This window comes from Narcine bancroftii, chromosome 7 (genome assembly GCF_036971445.1).
Source record: "Narcine bancroftii isolate sNarBan1 chromosome 7, sNarBan1.hap1, whole genome shotgun sequence".
NCBI classification, from domain to species: domain Eukaryota; kingdom Metazoa; phylum Chordata; class Chondrichthyes; order Torpediniformes; family Narcinidae; genus Narcine; species Narcine bancroftii.
In genome coordinates, this window is record NC_091475.1 from 150,281,566 (window position 1) to 150,298,748 (window position 17,183).

Consider the following 17,183-nt stretch of genomic DNA (forward strand, 5'->3'; position numbering starts at 1 on the left):
AACCATTAGAACTCCATTACAGCAAGATGCACTGCCACAATCAGCTCGTCTCGCTCCAAGACAGTCTGCCTTGTGGCTTACAAGTCCCATATTTATACAACAAAACTTCCTGTCTTTGAGAACATTCAGACATCTCCATATAAGTATTTGTTTCTCCCAGTCCCACTGTTTTAATCGTACCTAATTGACTCGTTTCATAACTCCGAAGAATAATGGGCCAATGATCATTTTTGTCAAGCAAAATATTTCAGTAAAATTGGGTCTCGAGCAGTGGTTCTCAACCTTCCCTTCCCACTCGCATACCACCTGAAGCAATCCCTTACTAATCACAGAGCACTAATGGCATGGGGATTGCCTAAGATGGAATGTGAGGTAAGGGGGCAGTTTGAAAACCACCAAAATGTCCTATAATCCACTCTTCACAAATGCCCACCAGTGAATTACTTGATCAATTTGTTTTTGCTCCAGATTCCAGCAACTGCAGTCTCTTGACTCTTCACACATGCGCTGACGTCTGAACTCCTCAATTAGATCTTCATAGTACAGTATTCTGAAACGATAACGTAATTGTGAAGAAATCCCTCATAATCCTAGGCAAAAGATAGGAATGCATTAATGAACTGAGGATACTTGCCTGCTGGACAAGCAAGCTGGAAACACGAATTCGAAATACTCCCGGGTTTTATAATGAATTGGGGTTTTTTTTCATCCAGGGCAAGTCAATCGCGATTTGAATGAAAAGGGGTTTATATTTGAAAATTCCGTCGCCCGTATGCCACAGAAAACCGAATGGAGTTGAAAAATATTTCTCAGCTAAACTTGAATAACAACTTTAAGTACAGATATGACGAATGATTCAGATGGGACAAAAAAGAAACAGAGAAGGGAAATTATGGGCTGCTCTGCTGTATTTTTTAAAAAAGTTGCCGACTTGATAGGGCCTGGAGAGGAATGCAAAGATAATTCTGCTTGTTGCATTTGCAAGATGACTGTGTTTTTGAGCGCTTTAATGAAGGAATGACATTTAAAGCATGAAAGGGGTGGGGGAATAGAAAGAAATAAAGATCATTCTCTGCTCAAAAGAGTGCAAGACCTGCATGGCACTGTGGAAGAAATAAAGCACAGGGTGATGCTATGCAGATCTTCAGCCAAAAAAAAGCATGGTGACGAGGTAAATACGTCACTGTGTTAAAGCATCAATTGGTTACAGGACGTGCCACCCTGTGCGTGGGTTTCCGCTGTGTTTCTATATAAAGAGCTCGCACAACAATTCCTGGGCGGCAGCACGATGTTAGCTCAATGCGACCAAAAACACACTCCAACATCTTACAAATTGAACCCGCACTCTCTAAAAGCGCAGCCAACGGAGTGATTTGCAAATCGGTTCCTTATTTTAAGACCAAACAGTGCGGATGGCGGCATCGATGCAACTTTTCAGAAAGCAACTTTGCCAAGATTTGTCGTGTTTATAAATCCAGAGACCTGTACTTTTGCACAATAATGACCCATTACTTGAGTCTCTCTCTTCCTTACTTGACCAAAGCTTTTCAAAGATCAAACGACTTACTTAACACCAGTTTCTCGGGATTGCCCTTAATGTCTAACAGGTCGACTTTCTTTCCTTGGGGCAACTTTACTCTGGACGATTGGGAGAGCTTTGTTGGGTCGGCAAAATACGAGGCCGAATCCCAAAATACAACCGTCAAGGCTTTGCTTATCGTGGCCTATTCGGTTATTATAGTGATTTCCCTCTTCGGAAATGTGCTTGTGTGCCAGGTCGTGATAAAGAACAAACGGATGCATTCTGCCACCAGCCTGTTCATTGTTAATCTCGCCGTATCGGACGTCATGATAACTCTCCTTAATACTCCTTTTACACTGGTAAGGTTAAAGTATATATTAGCGGGCGGGTGCAATGTTTACATTTCATCTCTTTCATTGTTCGAATCCACTGAGAATTTACATAAAATCATCAACTCAAAACACGTCAATGGGTATTTATTTATAAAGCGCGTCATCTGTAGTTAAATATCTATTAAAATATTGTAAATAGTTTAATGGAGTTGGCAGATATTGCGTCCATTCCATCACTTGCATCCCCTGAAGGTTTCGGCTTTTTGCTTCAACATGACATATGCAAGCATGAAACATCCAATAACAGGCGTGGTTTCTTTTTAAGCACTTTACAACAAACTGACATGCAGGTGAATAACATATGTAAAGCAAAAGCTATAGCAAGTACATGTGAGTACAGATGCACGTAAGATCAACCCAACCGCGTCTCCGGCATGTAGCTAAAGCAATATCTTGAGAACAACTTTCACCCAGCAAGGATATAGGCATCCACTTCCTTGTCCATCTGGGCTTGGCCCAAGTAACACAGACACCCTGCTTTTATTATTTCCTCGACGTTTTCGGACCAGTTTACTTGTCAAAGGGTCTCAAAACCACGAGGAAATACTGCTGACAAGTTCTGACCGTGTTCAAAAACATTCACATCCTGCAGTACACCCCGCCTGGAAACCTACTGATCCAATTCAACTCGCAACCTTTAAAAAGATAGCGATGTGGCATAACTTTTAATCATTCGTGTATTTGAAATGCCCAAAATAAAGCTTTGTATGTGTTGCTTTAACATAACTATTTATAGATATCAAGCGCCCAATGACGGGTGCTCTTTCCTCTTCCAACAAAGCCTGATGTAAGCTTGAGGGAGAATCCCTGATCTTCGTTCTCGATATATTGCAACTCAGATATCGGATCCAGCTATTTCAGTAATGCAGCCTTTTGTGCTTTGTGGATTGTGTCAGAGGTTCACCATCTGTAGGGTCAATTCATTTTCACTCTCTCTTCCCACACTGCCTGATATTTGGGTATTTCCAGCATTCTCCAGGGTCCGTCGTGTTCCACCTCTCATCGTTCCAGTGTGGTTTGTTTTAAACATCAGTCCACTTTTATCCATCTGTTGAGATGATCCAGCGGACGGCGCATTGTGTCACCTCGATAACCTCGGTGTCCGCCCGAACACAGACATCCCCTTCAGCTCCCTCAACACTCCCCGCTCCACACACCTCAAAAGAGGCTTATCTATCCCGCTTTCCCTGTTCCGATGAAGGCCAGTAACCGGAAGCGTTAACTCTGCTCGTCTTTTCTCAGCACCAGCTTCACCTGCTAAGTGTTATCAGAACTTGCTGTTTTTAATTTTAAACTATACATTTTTCCCTTATTGGCATACAGTGCATCTGGTGGGCACCGCGTCAAGGTGTACGTTGTCTCTCATGTGGAGTACATATGGGTCAGTTTACATATCGTTTACTGCTTGTGAAGTATATGAATAATCGTCTTCTATTTTTGATCGACAGGTCCGGTTTGTTAACAGCACTTGGGTTTTCGGGACAGTTATGTGCCACATCAGCCGCTTTGCTCAGTACTGTTCTTTGCACGTCTCCACTCTCACCTTAACAACCATTGCTCTAGACAGGCACCAGGTAGCTCACAAAATTGTGTCATTTGAATGTCCTTACGGTTCGCAGTCACTAAGAATAATACTGCTTGTTGGTTTGAATAAAGTAAAATTCAGAGGGTTCAGACTGGAAATGTCACAACAAACTTGAAAATAAGGTAACGTTTAAAGTGAGCGATTTAACTCACTGTTGGTGCTGACTTATGTTTTATGTTTCATTTAGCTGCCCCATCACTACGCCTGTACCCCCTCTCCTCCCCCCCCCCAAAAAAAAATACAGGGCCGAGAATTACTTAACTGAGGGAAAAGTAAAAACACAATATTTTATATAGCAAAGATAGAAAACCAAACGTTTCGGGATCGTTTGACCAGGTGATTTTCTGCAGCGTTGGGTTTTTGCTTCCACCACGGTGTCTGGAGACTTACTTCTTAGCTGAGGGTTGTGGAGGTCTTTCTAAAACAATAATAATACGATACAAAAACATACAGATCAGGCTGCAGCTGCGGGAAAAAAAACTGACTCCCTTCCCGCAGTCGGCTGTCCGTCTGAGTGTTTCCAACATTTTCTGTTGCAATTTTAGATCTCCACCACCTCTAAAATAATAAGTGGTCAAGTTCCCCAAACTGAATTCAAAGAGTAACCAGGAGAGATCAGTAGAAACCCCGGAAATGGAAGCTGAAATCAACAAGATTACACATTCAGAGAAGGAAGACGGCTTTGCATTGGTATAGCCACCTTTTAGTTCACCGTTGCCGCGCATCTCATCGAACGCACGTTCTGCACAGTGCAGTGGACCGCGGGGGTGAGAGACATGCTCAGAACCAGGACCACACATGACGAGCCCAGTGCCCAATGCCTTTGAATTGGCATTGTTCGCGATAAGGTCACGCTCAATCCCTCTCGGTGCAGAATTATACTGAGATCGTGAGCTGGAACAGATTTGAGGGGGGGCGCAGTTACAAATATCCATGAATTCCGCAATGACATAGAACGGTGGGTCGGTCCACCGCAGATCAGATTTCCGCAGCCACCCATTTTAATTTATTCGAACCACTTGTGACCAAGCTTAAAGCAAAGGAAAAAAATATTCTTTTCACTAGATAATTTATTCCGAACTGATGGTGAACGCCCGCGCGGCTCTGATCGACCTCCCTAGAAGAGCTCTCCGTTCGAGCCTTGATCACCCAGATTCAACTCACTGTGGAATATTTGTCTGTTCATTGAATCGATGGTAACTATTACCAGTAAAATGTTACTTTAACACCAATCGGCGATCGTAGCATGTTTCTTGATTTGAAATTCCTGACTCGTACCCCTTTCTATTAGTGTTCATTTCCACGCTTTATTTTCTGTCATCCAAACAAAGAATTGGTTTCGGGAGGCCATCCAATTAAATGCAGCAGCCCAGTGGTCACTTAAAGGGGCTCTGCAGATTCTACGACATTTTGTCGGATGATATGTCATTTCTGTTTCCTGATTGCAAATCAAACGGTGCCGCAGCCGAGACCAGCCCTAGAATCGGATACAGCTCAGCAGAATGCGGGGGAGCTTCGCGCCACGCTTGCCTTCCTGCCGCCCACTCGAGATCATGACATCAACTCCGTCCACTGCATAATGCGAGTGATTTTAAATCTCTCGAGTTTTCCATGGGATATCCTTTCTGAATTTTCTTCAGACCGGCAATTAAATTAACAATGAAAAGAAAGTCCTGTGCTACTTAAGGAACGATGTCATCCACCTTTACTCTGTGAGTGGTGGCATTGAGTTAATTTGTGCTGTGAAACAGTTGGAAATTCGACCAAAATCTTTAATGTTTGTAACTTACCTCTTGACATTATTGATAAATTATACGAGCAGTTGCAAAGAAGGGAGGTTTTTATTGGGCAGCAAAAACAGTGCGCACTTTTACCACCCGTTTTAGAATTTAATGACTGTATCTTGTTTAGGTTATAATGCATCCTTTAAAACCACGTATGTCAACAGCCAAGGGTGTACTTTATATCACTGCCATCTGGTTTATGGCGAGCTGTTTCTCTCTTCCGCATGCCATCTATCAGAAGCTCTTCAAATTTGAATACAGGTATAGAATCAGTAATAATTCTTCTTTCTTTACCTTCTGTATTAAGTATTCCTTTGAATGAGAATATATTTCTGTATGAAATTAGATTTGAATCACTGGTAGCTCACTGACTACTTATTGTACAATGTACATTTGCACCGAAATTATTAATGCATCTGAACAGATACTTTGTAAAACAAAACTACTAAAAACCTATTACAATAGTATATTTAATTGAATTCAAAATATATAAATACAAATCCTTTTTGTGGTGTAGGAGCAGTCCATGATTAGGTTCAAGAGCCTGATAGCTGTTGGAAATAAACTGTTCTTGAACCTAGAGGTGCCGGTCTTTGGGCTCCTGCCTGAAGTTAGCAGTGAGAAGATGTTGTGACCAGAGTGATAAGGGTCCTCTATGATATTGGCTGCCTTCTTGAGGTAGTGTCCACCATGGATACCTTCAATGACCAGGAAGTTGGAGCCCATGATGCACCAGGCTATGTTTGTTTGGCTTGGCATTGGAATGACCATATCAGGCTGTGATGCAACCACTCAGTATACTTTCCACAGTGCACTTGTTTGACAGAGTGGCTGACAACGTGCTAAATTTCATTCAAAGTAGAGGTGTTGGTGTGCATTTTTCATGGTTGCCTCAATGTGCTAGCTCCAGGAGAGGTCTTCTGAATATGGACTCCCAGGAGCTGGACTCTCTCCACCTCTGTCCCTTTGTCAATATTTTTATTGTTTTCCATAATAATAAACAAGTAAAAGCCTTTAAACAGAGCAAGCATGTAGAAAGGAATATACAGTGTAAAAGTTATTATATATAAACAAAGTACTTTAACAGACTAAAAGACAAAAGAAGTATATTATGCCCTTAAACAAATATAAAATGACTATTTGAAAAAGACAAAAAAGATGACTATTCTACAAATTCTACCCCTTCCAAAGTTGTTGGTAGTTGCATATCATCTACTATCATATAGGGAAGACTAAATTCTGAAAACAGTTGATAAAAGGGGCCCATAATTTTTTTTTTTAATTCAAATCTGTTACACTGGTAGAGCATCTGATTTTTTTTCCAAAGTTTAACATGCCATCATAGCGGATAGCCATTGTGTATGAGGAGGAGGGACAGCATCTTTCCACATCATCAGATTTGAATGTCCAGCAATAAGGGAAGTAAAGGAAATTGCATGGAATTGAGAGAGCTAAATTTAAGTCTTTTATCTTAGTTAATCCAAATAAGGCAATTAAGGGATCTTCCACCTCCATCCCATCATTGTGGAAGGTATGTGGTCCCTCAGCCTCTCTTTCCTAAAATCAACAATAAGCATCTAGGTCTTGGTGAAATTGAGAACAGGATTGTTGATTTGAAGCTATCTAACCAGATTCTTGATCTCCATTCTGACCCATTATTTCCAGTTATTTGGCCACTGATGTCATCAGTGAATTTGTAGACTGACCTTATTTAATTTTAAATTAGATGTGCACAGCTCAAGCCACCCAAATACATCAATCAATCTATGACCCAAATACATTTTGAAGTGGGGGGGGGGGCGAGGACACTGGAGCACCTGGAGGAAACCCACACAGCCACAGGGAAAATGTACAAATTCCTTACAGAGAGTGCTGGATTTGAACCTGGGTCGCTGGTGCGTAATAGCGTGGTGCTAACTGCTATGCTAACCGTGTCACCCTAAATATGAATAAGTTGAGGCATTTTTACATTTGGTTTGTGTTGGTGAGAAACAAGTGAACAGAAATCAAGTGTAACAATGATCAAATCCATTATTGTTGCCTCACTGCAGCGGAGGATGTTGGTTAACGAATCAGTTGTTTACCCAATGGAATCACAAAATCACAGGTTTAAAACCTACTATCCACACTGTCACCTCAGTACCATACTGATTAGACTTGCTCTTTTTCAAATAAGACTTAAAAATGAGGCCTCAGCCTCTCTGTGCTGATTATAGTAAAATATCTTGCATTACTATTCAGAAATAAAAACAGAGATGACCTAGTGCATTGATCAATACCTCTCAACTGATGAGTCAGCAAATGGATTATCTGATCACACCAATCTGTGCCACTGGTGGAATCCTGCTGTATGAAAATTGGCTGCTGTGTTTCTGTGCACTTGCAGATTATGGCTACTCTTCCTCTGTCTTTTACTGCTCATGAAGCTTCTGGGATGAGTGAGATTCAGAAAAATGATATATAAAATTTCTATCCCACTTTAGTTATATTTAATCCAATGTAAGATTAACTTTAAAACCTTAACAAAATTACCAGAGATTTCACATTTTTTTATGGTGAACATTAATCAAACTCGACATTTGGTTTGTAGCCCAGATTGACTAATCGCTGTATTTTGGACATTTTCTTTACTTTACTTACAGTATTGTCAAATGAATTGTTCATCCAATTCAGCTATGCTTTTTTATAACAATGCAAAAATCTTTTCCATTATCATGAAATGTAGCGAGAAGGATTTCTTTAAAGAATTAGAGTTAATGCTAATGGGTGCAGTGCTAAATTTTTAGGTGTCGAAGCTCACCAAAAATGACCACAAGGAGGTGCCTGGAGCCACCCCGTGACGTGCCCGAAGTGGCCCCCTGAGGTGCCAGAGTGGTCCTCCGGTGAGCTCCAGCAGCAATGCACCTCTGAGTGCTGACACTGGACAACAAAGATTTTGCTTCCTGAATACTTGTGGGTATATTTGATAGATTTTGGGCTGATGATCATGAAAATCACCTTCAAATTTTCCTATAACCTACCATTTAAAAAAATATATAACCTATTTTTCTGATTTCCTGTCACATTTTAAGTCTACATCAAGCATACAAAACATTAAAGAGTAAAAGGTCATTAAAAATGTATTTTCTTAATTTGCACTTGGACTTCTTCCCTGCTGATCTTGGTGCAGTCAATGATGAACATGGTCAAAGATTTTTACTAGGACATTGTGACCATGGAAAATCAGTATCAGGACACCCAGAATCTATCAATGCTGGCTGATTATTGTTGGACGCTGAGCAGAGAGGCATCAGATGCTGATTACAAATGAAAATCAGCAGCAAAACATTTTTAGATCAGTTGATATGTCAGTATCATTATGTGATTAAATATGCTAAATTCAATAAAAGTTAATTTAATGTTTCTCCAATTTCCAAAGTTATACATCAAATCTGAAATCACCTTTGTGTTCGGCTTGAAGTTGTCTATCATGATCCACAATTTATTTTCAGGAAGCAAACCTTTTGAAGAAAAATTGTCCAGTGAAATCAAACTATTCACTTCAGGCTATTGTGGAAAATTGAAAGAAAAAAAACACATAAAATATCCAAAACATCATTGCAAGTTCCACAATTCAATTGACATAAATTAAATTGAATTAATTGGTTATCATAACCATTGATTCCATTGATCCTCTTCTGTTTTCAATTGCAGTAAAGAAAAAATTCGGAGCTTGTGTGTCCCAAACTTTCCAGAGCCAGCAGATCTGTTCTGGAAGTACCTGGATTTGGCCACATTTATCATGTTGTATGTGCTCCCCCTTTTAATCATTACTATCACATACACCACTGTTGCCAAGAAGTTATGGCTTCGCAATGCAATAGGTGACGTGACAACAGAGCAATATTTTGCACACCGACGGAAAAAGAAAAAGACAATTAAAATGTTGATGCTGGTTGTGGTAGTATTTGCTGTTTGTTGGTTTCCACTGAACTGTTATGTTGTCCTCATATCTAGTCAAATAATTCGTACAAATAATGGTCTCTATTTTGCTTTCCACTGGTTTGCCCTGAGTAGCACTTGCTATAACCCATTTATCTATTGCTGGTTGAATGAGAATTTTCGTTCCGAGCTTAAATCTCTATTGAATATATTCAAAAGAGAACATGAAGTGCAAGAACATGTTCTTCCTTCTATGGCCCCTTCTTACAGATTAGCTTGGCCTGAACAGAATAATGACAAGAGGAGACTAGATCCTCAGAGCGTTCGCTCAAACAGTAACATCCAGTCTGGAAAGACTGACATTTCATCAGTGGAGCCGATAGTAGGTATGAGTTAGAAATGAGAGATCTGTCAATGTCTATCATTATCCTGTGTGATAATGGGATAATATTAGACTTTAAGCAGATGGTCCATCACAGTGAGAAGATAGAACTGTTGAAAGTAATAATTTATCTACTATATTATATTAAATACAATAACATTCATTTCTCCAATACATCTATCATTGAGCACATGAAGAAAAATGAGCTTCTTATTCCCAGGGATGAGGATGGGGAATATGACACTCTTACCATCCAGTCAACCTACACAGAAGAGGATGTATGTTAAGTGGAGACTAGTGAAGACTAGGACAGAAGTTATTGTTGTTAATACCATTTGGTGAGCAGTTAGTGCCTTGACTGCACAACTCTACTGATGTCAGTTCAGTTCTGACATCATCTGCTGTCTGGGTTGAGTTTTCATACTCCCTCCCCTGCACCCCCCATCCCCACCCCACCCAGTACTCCAGTTTCTCCTGCGTGTTCTCATTTCCTTCTGACCCAAAAAGATGAGCTGGTAAGTTAATTGGCCACTCTAAATCACTCCAGTATAGGTAAGGGGCAAAAAATATCAAAGGGAAATTGAGAGGCATCTGAGAATGTAAATGGCAGAGTTATGATGAAAAAAGAAGAGCGGTAATGGAAATTATGGAATTGCATTGTTAGGAGTTGACATGGATTGATCGGTCAATAATCTTGTTCCATCCTGTATCAAAGCAAGTTGAATGAAATGAATTTAGATGTAAGAGGGGACAGAGAGTAATGTATCGAAGTTTGCTGATGACACTAAATTGATTTTGCTAAAATCTATGGAATAGCCAGTGCCTTCGAAGTTGAATAAGTAATTATTTAAGAAGAATAAGACAACGAATTAATTGATTTGAGCTGTAAATAAATCTATCTATAGAATAGCTTTTAATGGAGTCTTGTTAACATAATAGGAAGTAATGTAAAGCTGATAGATTGTATTGTCATTAATAGATAAGAGACCATGCAATCAGAAAAAGGAACAGACACTTGAATTATTTAATGTGAAGCCAAATTACTTTAGTTTTAAGCTGGCCACTCTAACATTGTGGATAGACTTTACGAACTGGTGAGGATTGCATATCAGAAGCTCAAACTGAGAATTCAGGCACAGATGTCAACAGGTCTCATTGTATTTTCCATCAATTCATTCTAATAGTTTGAAAACCCTAAGAAACCAGTTGAGCTCTGAAAGTTAAATACTGTCCTGGTCTTAATCTGTGAACATGAAGAATCTACCCACAGAAGCATCACGTCTTATACGTGGGTACTTGTATTTGATCACTGAGGCAAGCTGCAAAAGATCTATCCTGTTTTATTATCAGTTTATCATATCTAAGTTCAACTTCTTTCAGGTATGGAATTTTTGTTCGTAGATATTTTAATAATTTAGACATCTAAAAATAAATGTTATGTTGTCCACACTTGAAATACAAATTCTGATCAGATGCACATGGTGGAAAAGAGTTAAAACAACTCATTAAATACTGGTACTTTTGGAATTATATGTGTGATGACAGAGGACAATTGTTAACTGGTATTAAAATTGTGATTGGTTAATATGGTACCACAATGATTAACCTTTTAAAATTGTTATTGATTATTTGCCTTTTGCCAAATTATAATGTTAATTCCTTGCATAAATATTCTGTTTTGTAATCAGTTTTCTGTTAAGCAATTAAAAAGTAATGTACCTTCTGTTTAGCTGTTTAAAGTTGGTATTGAATCATCATGCATAAGTTTACTCTTGGAGTTTTTCATGAAACATATATGTCTTTACTACCTTCAGATGTGTCCATTCTGAGGTACTTCTGGCTTGCCTACAATCTTACAATCTATAAAATCAACACTCAACTGACTACATCCTCATTTGCATCCTATCCTATTTAGCCATTACCACTACTTTCATTGATGATATTAACCTTTAATTTAATTACATATCTATTTTAAAATTCTAATTCTTACAAATGTTTCCATGGGATTGTCTTTCCTTATGTTTGTAACTGTTCCCCTTAGCTTACAGCCTCCTGAGATCATTGTCCTCCAATCTTGGCCTTGCAGGTATCTCAGATTTTGTTCTGGCATTGAAAATGGGCTTTTAGCAAGCAGAGTCATGGGCCTTTAGGCCCATCTTGTCCATGCTGACCAAGTCAGAATTCTGGATTAGTCCCATTTACCTGCATTAGGTCCATGTCCTTCTAAGCCCTTCCTGTCCATAAATATGTTCAAATTTCTTTTCATTGTTTTACATTTTATAATGGAACAAATTATTATATAAATTGAAGGAAATGGAGCATTTGTTGTGCAAATGCAATAAAGATTTTGAAGTCTGAATGACATTAATAACAGCAGAAATGTTATTGTTAAACCTCATCTTATCTGAATCTTTTCACAGAAATTCCAGCTAATGTTCTGAATGGAAACAAATCTCTTTTGCAGAGTAATTTGTTACAGGACTTTTCTAAGGCTTGATTGACAGCAGTTTGCTTGGAATCATCTTAAGTTGAACAGTGTTCTGCAGGTTGAATGAAATAATTCATGTTATATAATTCCAAATCAGTTCATAACAGCAATTTTCATAATGTGCCAATAAAGTTGCTGATCACAATACTGTTCATTAGCTGTTAAATAATAGTAATGAGTTTATTGTGAAATACATTGTACAATGTACAGAAGCACCAAAATCCTTACTTGAAGCAGCCAAACAGGTACTTTGTGAAAAAAAATGACAATACCATATATTAAATTAAAAGAGGTAATAAGTACAAGAGATAGATAGAAAATATATTTTCCATAATGCCATAATACAATAAAAGTGGTTTTACAATAGTGTAGACAGTTCATTTGTGGTATCCATGATTAGTGTAACAAAGGGATGTTCAAGATCCTGATAGACTTTGCTTAATTAGGTGTGAAAAGTGCTATTTAAAAGCTGGCCTCTTCTTCCTCTGTCATTTTTGTATTGCTTTCTTTTGCTTTTATATCTTACAATAAATGCACCTAGTTCTCTATCCTGATTTGTACACTTTGACAGTGGGGTCTTGCATCCATAGATGCCATTCTATTTGACGTCTGAGTTACCACAGATAAAATAAATGTTTGTAATCTGAGAGTAAGCTAAACTCAACAACTGTACGCACAAATTTATAAGCACCTAAGGCAAGGGTTTGCCTATGGATGATGGTGCCTATGGATGATTGTGACATTTGCTATAGGTTGAAAGGAAGGAATCTATTTGTGCAGTTCATGCGAACTAAATTTATGTTTTGAAATTCTTGATAATGACATCATCTCAAGTTTGAACATGGAAAAGATGCATTATTCAATTAATAATTCAGATATAAGATTCCAGAAGTTATGTGGGTCATTTATGACTCACTATCTTACTTTATAATTTTACTCAAATGTACCTAAATTGTCTGACTTGTATCTTTTCCATGTTCCTTATATTATTTTTTTTAAACCTTTGTTTTTCTTTTAATACTCGTCATATATTGCATCTAGCAACACAGTTAGGTAAGGGGTTTGAGTTGTTCTCCTCTACTATTTTCTTCTTTCCTCCTTTTTTTGTTATTAGAGATATTTATTTCTAAGAAAGGTATATACTATTTAGAATATGAATTATTAGATATGATTCACAATTTATGTATGTTAATGATATATGGAATATCTTATTTAGTGTATGTATCTGTCCATACTATTTTATTAAATTGTACCCTTTTTGTTTGTGTAAGTTCTTTATTAAAATCAATAAAAATATTTTAAAAAGAAAGAAATTCTTGATAAAAGTTTTGAAAGATGCTCTCTAACTCCACCTGAGCAGAAAGTGGTTGAGTCTTAACTGGAAATAATTTGCTAACATCCCTGGTAACTTAAGGTGTCCTTACAACCCCTCCTATGTTAGTACAGTATGTCATCACTGGGTATGATATATTTTAAGGACATCTGGCACAACTATTGAAAGATCCCTTTTAAATTCTGTACATAAATTAATCCCGTATGCAAATATTTTCTAATATAGGGAAATCTTTCACTTCACAGCAAAATTGTTCAATCAGTGGTGAGTGGGGTGCTAAGGGTCAATGCTGGGCCTGCCACTGTTCATGGTGTACATTAATGATCTGGAACAGGGGACAGAGTGTAATGTATCAAAGTTTGCTGATGACACTAAATTGAGCGGAAAAGCAAAGTGTGCAGAGGATACGGAGAGTCCACAGAGAGATATAGATAGGTTAAATAAAAGGGCATGGGTCTGGCAGATGGAGTACAATTTTGTTAAATGTGAGGTTATCCACTTTGGAAAGAAAAATGGGAGATCGGATTATTATTTAAATGGCAAGCGATTGCCGCATGCTGCCATGCAGAAGGAATTGGGAGCCCTTGAATTGTTTGTCCATGGATCGCAAAAGGTCAGGCTGCAAGTACTGCAGGTGATCAAGAAGATAAATGGAATGTTGGCCTTCATTGCTGGAGGGACTGAATTTTGGAGGAGGGAGGTTATGCTGCAAATGTACAAAGTACTGATTAGGCTGTATCTGGACTACTGCGTGCTGTTCTGGTATCCTTATTTGAAGAGGGAGACCATGCAGAAGAGGTTTAACAGGTTGATTCCAAAGCGGAGTGGGTTAGCTTGTGAGGAGACATTGAGTTGCCTTGTACTGTACATGCTAAAATTTAGAAGAATGAGAGAGATACTTATTGAAATGTATAAAATTATGAAAGGCATAGGTAAGATATAGGTAGGTAAGTTGTTCCCATTGGTGAGGGATACTAGATCTAAGAGACATAGCCTCAAGATTCAAGGTAGTAAATTTAGGACAGAGATGAAGAGGAACTGCTTTTCCCAGAGGGTAATGAATTGATGGAATTCACTGCCCTTTGTCACAGTAAAGGCTACCTCAGTAAATATATTTACAACAAGATTGGATAGATTTTTACATCGTAAGGGTAATAAGGGATATGGAGAAAAGGTGTGTAGGTGATCATGAGCCTATCATCAGATCTGCCATAATCTAATTTAATAGCAGAGCAGACTCAACAGGCCGGATGCCTACTCCTGCTTCTGATATTCTTAATTTCTTATTTCTAACCCATAAAATATCCTTGAAACAGCATTTTGACAAATTTAGCGTGTGCTGATATACACATATCAAGTAGAGAGAAATTAGAAATTAATTTTATAAGTATTGCACTTACAATTATCAGTACTTAGATTTTCATTTGTGATCTAAATAGAAAAGCGTGGATTAGTGCCAAATAATTAAAGCATTGGCTAAATTTTTGCACAGTGAATGTAACTAATCTCCTTATTTTCCTCAATAAATAGCTGTACCTTATGCCTGTAGAATAAAATGGGCATAAATCCCAGATATTTTTCACTATTTTATTGATGAAGTGCAACTCAGTGTTGCACAGTTGGAGAAGACAGAGAATGATAAAGATATCTGGGGATGACATTTCTCAGAATATTCTCAATATAATTTAGGGCCACCTCTTGAACAGCAATCATACATTGTTCCCACCTCACTGTGGGCCTGGCATTGATATATCCATCATCTCTGTTCAAGCTTGGAAGTAGACTGGTTAATAGTGACCATCAGACAGTGAAGGCCGATGCAGGCACTAATGCACTGAGCTTCACCTTTTGCTTGTGACAGCTGTGTACACCTTTTTCCAGGTCAAGGAGAGGTTTTTTTGTATAAAAGCCTCTCCCAGAATATTTACAGCACATACTAAGTCAGCAAATTACTTTGGGCAATTACATGAATTGGTTTTGAATCAATTGTTGAAAAACGTGGATTGATTCCTCAAGACTCTTTCGAGAAACCATTGAAGCTGTCATTGAATTATGCAGTGCCATTAAATCTCAATTACTCACCAAAATTACACTAATCTATTTTTAAATTAGATTTTGTTGACCAAACCAATCAGGAAATGTTCCTATACAAATTGTTAATTTAGTTGTAGCGGCTGCTGTACACACAGAAACACACCACCGGACATGGTGGAGATTTCAGTTGAACTGTTTATTTGAATTTCACACGTGTCCCTTTAAGGCCAACAGGAGTTCTGCCCGGCGCGGCGGTGACATCATCGTGTTGCCCAAGGGGCGTGAGCTGTGGCCTAGGCTACGAGGTAATGAGCAGTGCCATCTTCCTGCCTTCGCTAAAAGAGATGTGCACCACCATATGGTGCAGAATCCATACAGATGGCATAAGATGCGCCCAATGTAGCTGAGTAGATTTATGTGGATAAGGGTATTGAACAAAAGGCAGTCTTTTATGGGGTGTGTTAAGCTTTTACAATGGATAGAGATTCAAACCAAACTGATCTATATGAGCTGTGTCTGTTTCTTCAGTGAAATGCTGATTAATTCATTTTTCATTCATGCACTGGTCACCTGAAATGCATTACACATTCGGGCCGGAAAATAACTGTGATTCAAATATTATTAACTAATGCAGTCCTTATCCCCTTCAAAAGATTTGTTATTCTGAATGTTAAAACCCTTTGCATATGATACGAATGCAACAACCTTAATGTTCGCCTGATATTGCTGAATAGAGTCAGTGAATCTGAAGCTGGAAACAAGTAAACAAGAATGTTGAAACACCCATCCTCTTCTGTGACACACAGGCAGTGTTCAATGGGAAATTAATTCAGGAAACTGGCCCCTTCGTAATTTGTTTCCAACAAACCAGCAGACCTATGTTAAAAATAAATAGTTTGAAAAATGCATTCAGAAAGTGATTCTGTCTAATAAATCTCCACAGAGTAATTCAGGCAGCTGAACATTTGGTCAAAACAAATTTCATAATTCAAAACGGCATGGCCAAAAGAATCATGGGCATTTTGGTGCTGTGTACTCTGCAGAGTATGGTGCCTTATTTATTCTATGTCCTTTGTGGAGTATCCCAAAAAGTCAAAGCATTTCAGGAAAAAAATAGTAAATTGAATGCCCGTAAATCAAGAAGATGTTCTATGTATATCAATAGATATCATTGTTCCACATGCTCTATTATGACCTTTATTTGAATTAATTGTAATAATCATGCTTTCATTCTGGGATTCTGAATCCCTAACAGATGTGATATTTATGTTGTTACCAGAATATTTAACTGAATCATATTCATTTTATTGAAATATAAGATCATGGGTGAAGCAAATGGCAAACATTATCTTCACCCACTCTACACTTTTCTTTAGGTTTGTTACTGATTATCTTTGAATGAATGAAAGATAAAAAGATAATTATAGAAAAATATAAGATAAAACATAATTATAGAAAAATATTGTATGAAATCTTTCCCTCGACACAGAATGGATTTCCACTGACATTACAGTTACGGGAGTGGTAGCTAAAGTTTTGATTAGAACCAGGCCACAATTCATTTTATGTTTATAATTTATCATTTATAATGTATAGTTTCTGTCTAAAGCTGTGGTTTTCCTGCCTGGCAGAGATTTCATTGTTAATCCTAATAATTACCATTTGAATTTTGAGCTTGTATGATGAATTCTCTAGCCTCATGTTTCTCAACAACTGGTCTCTGGACCTGTCGGTCTGGAGCA

At 38.1% G+C, this 17,183-nt stretch overlaps 1 protein-coding gene across 1 annotated transcript; it reads left to right on the top strand.

Moving 5' to 3' along the window:
* Nucleotides 1-1,221: 1,221 nt before the first annotated feature.
* Nucleotides 1,222-9,873, top strand: LOC138740001 (G-protein coupled receptor 83-like). The gene is made up of 4 exons (XM_069892453.1): nucleotides 1,222-1,881; nucleotides 3,363-3,488; nucleotides 5,411-5,544; nucleotides 8,977-9,873. Exons 1-4 carry the CDS (start codon nucleotides 1,300-1,302, stop codon nucleotides 9,599-9,601), a joined length of 1,467 nt encoding a protein of 488 aa, XP_069748554.1. The 5' UTR covers nucleotides 1,222-1,299; the 3' UTR covers nucleotides 9,602-9,873.
* Nucleotides 9,874-17,183: the final 7,310 nt, after the last annotated feature.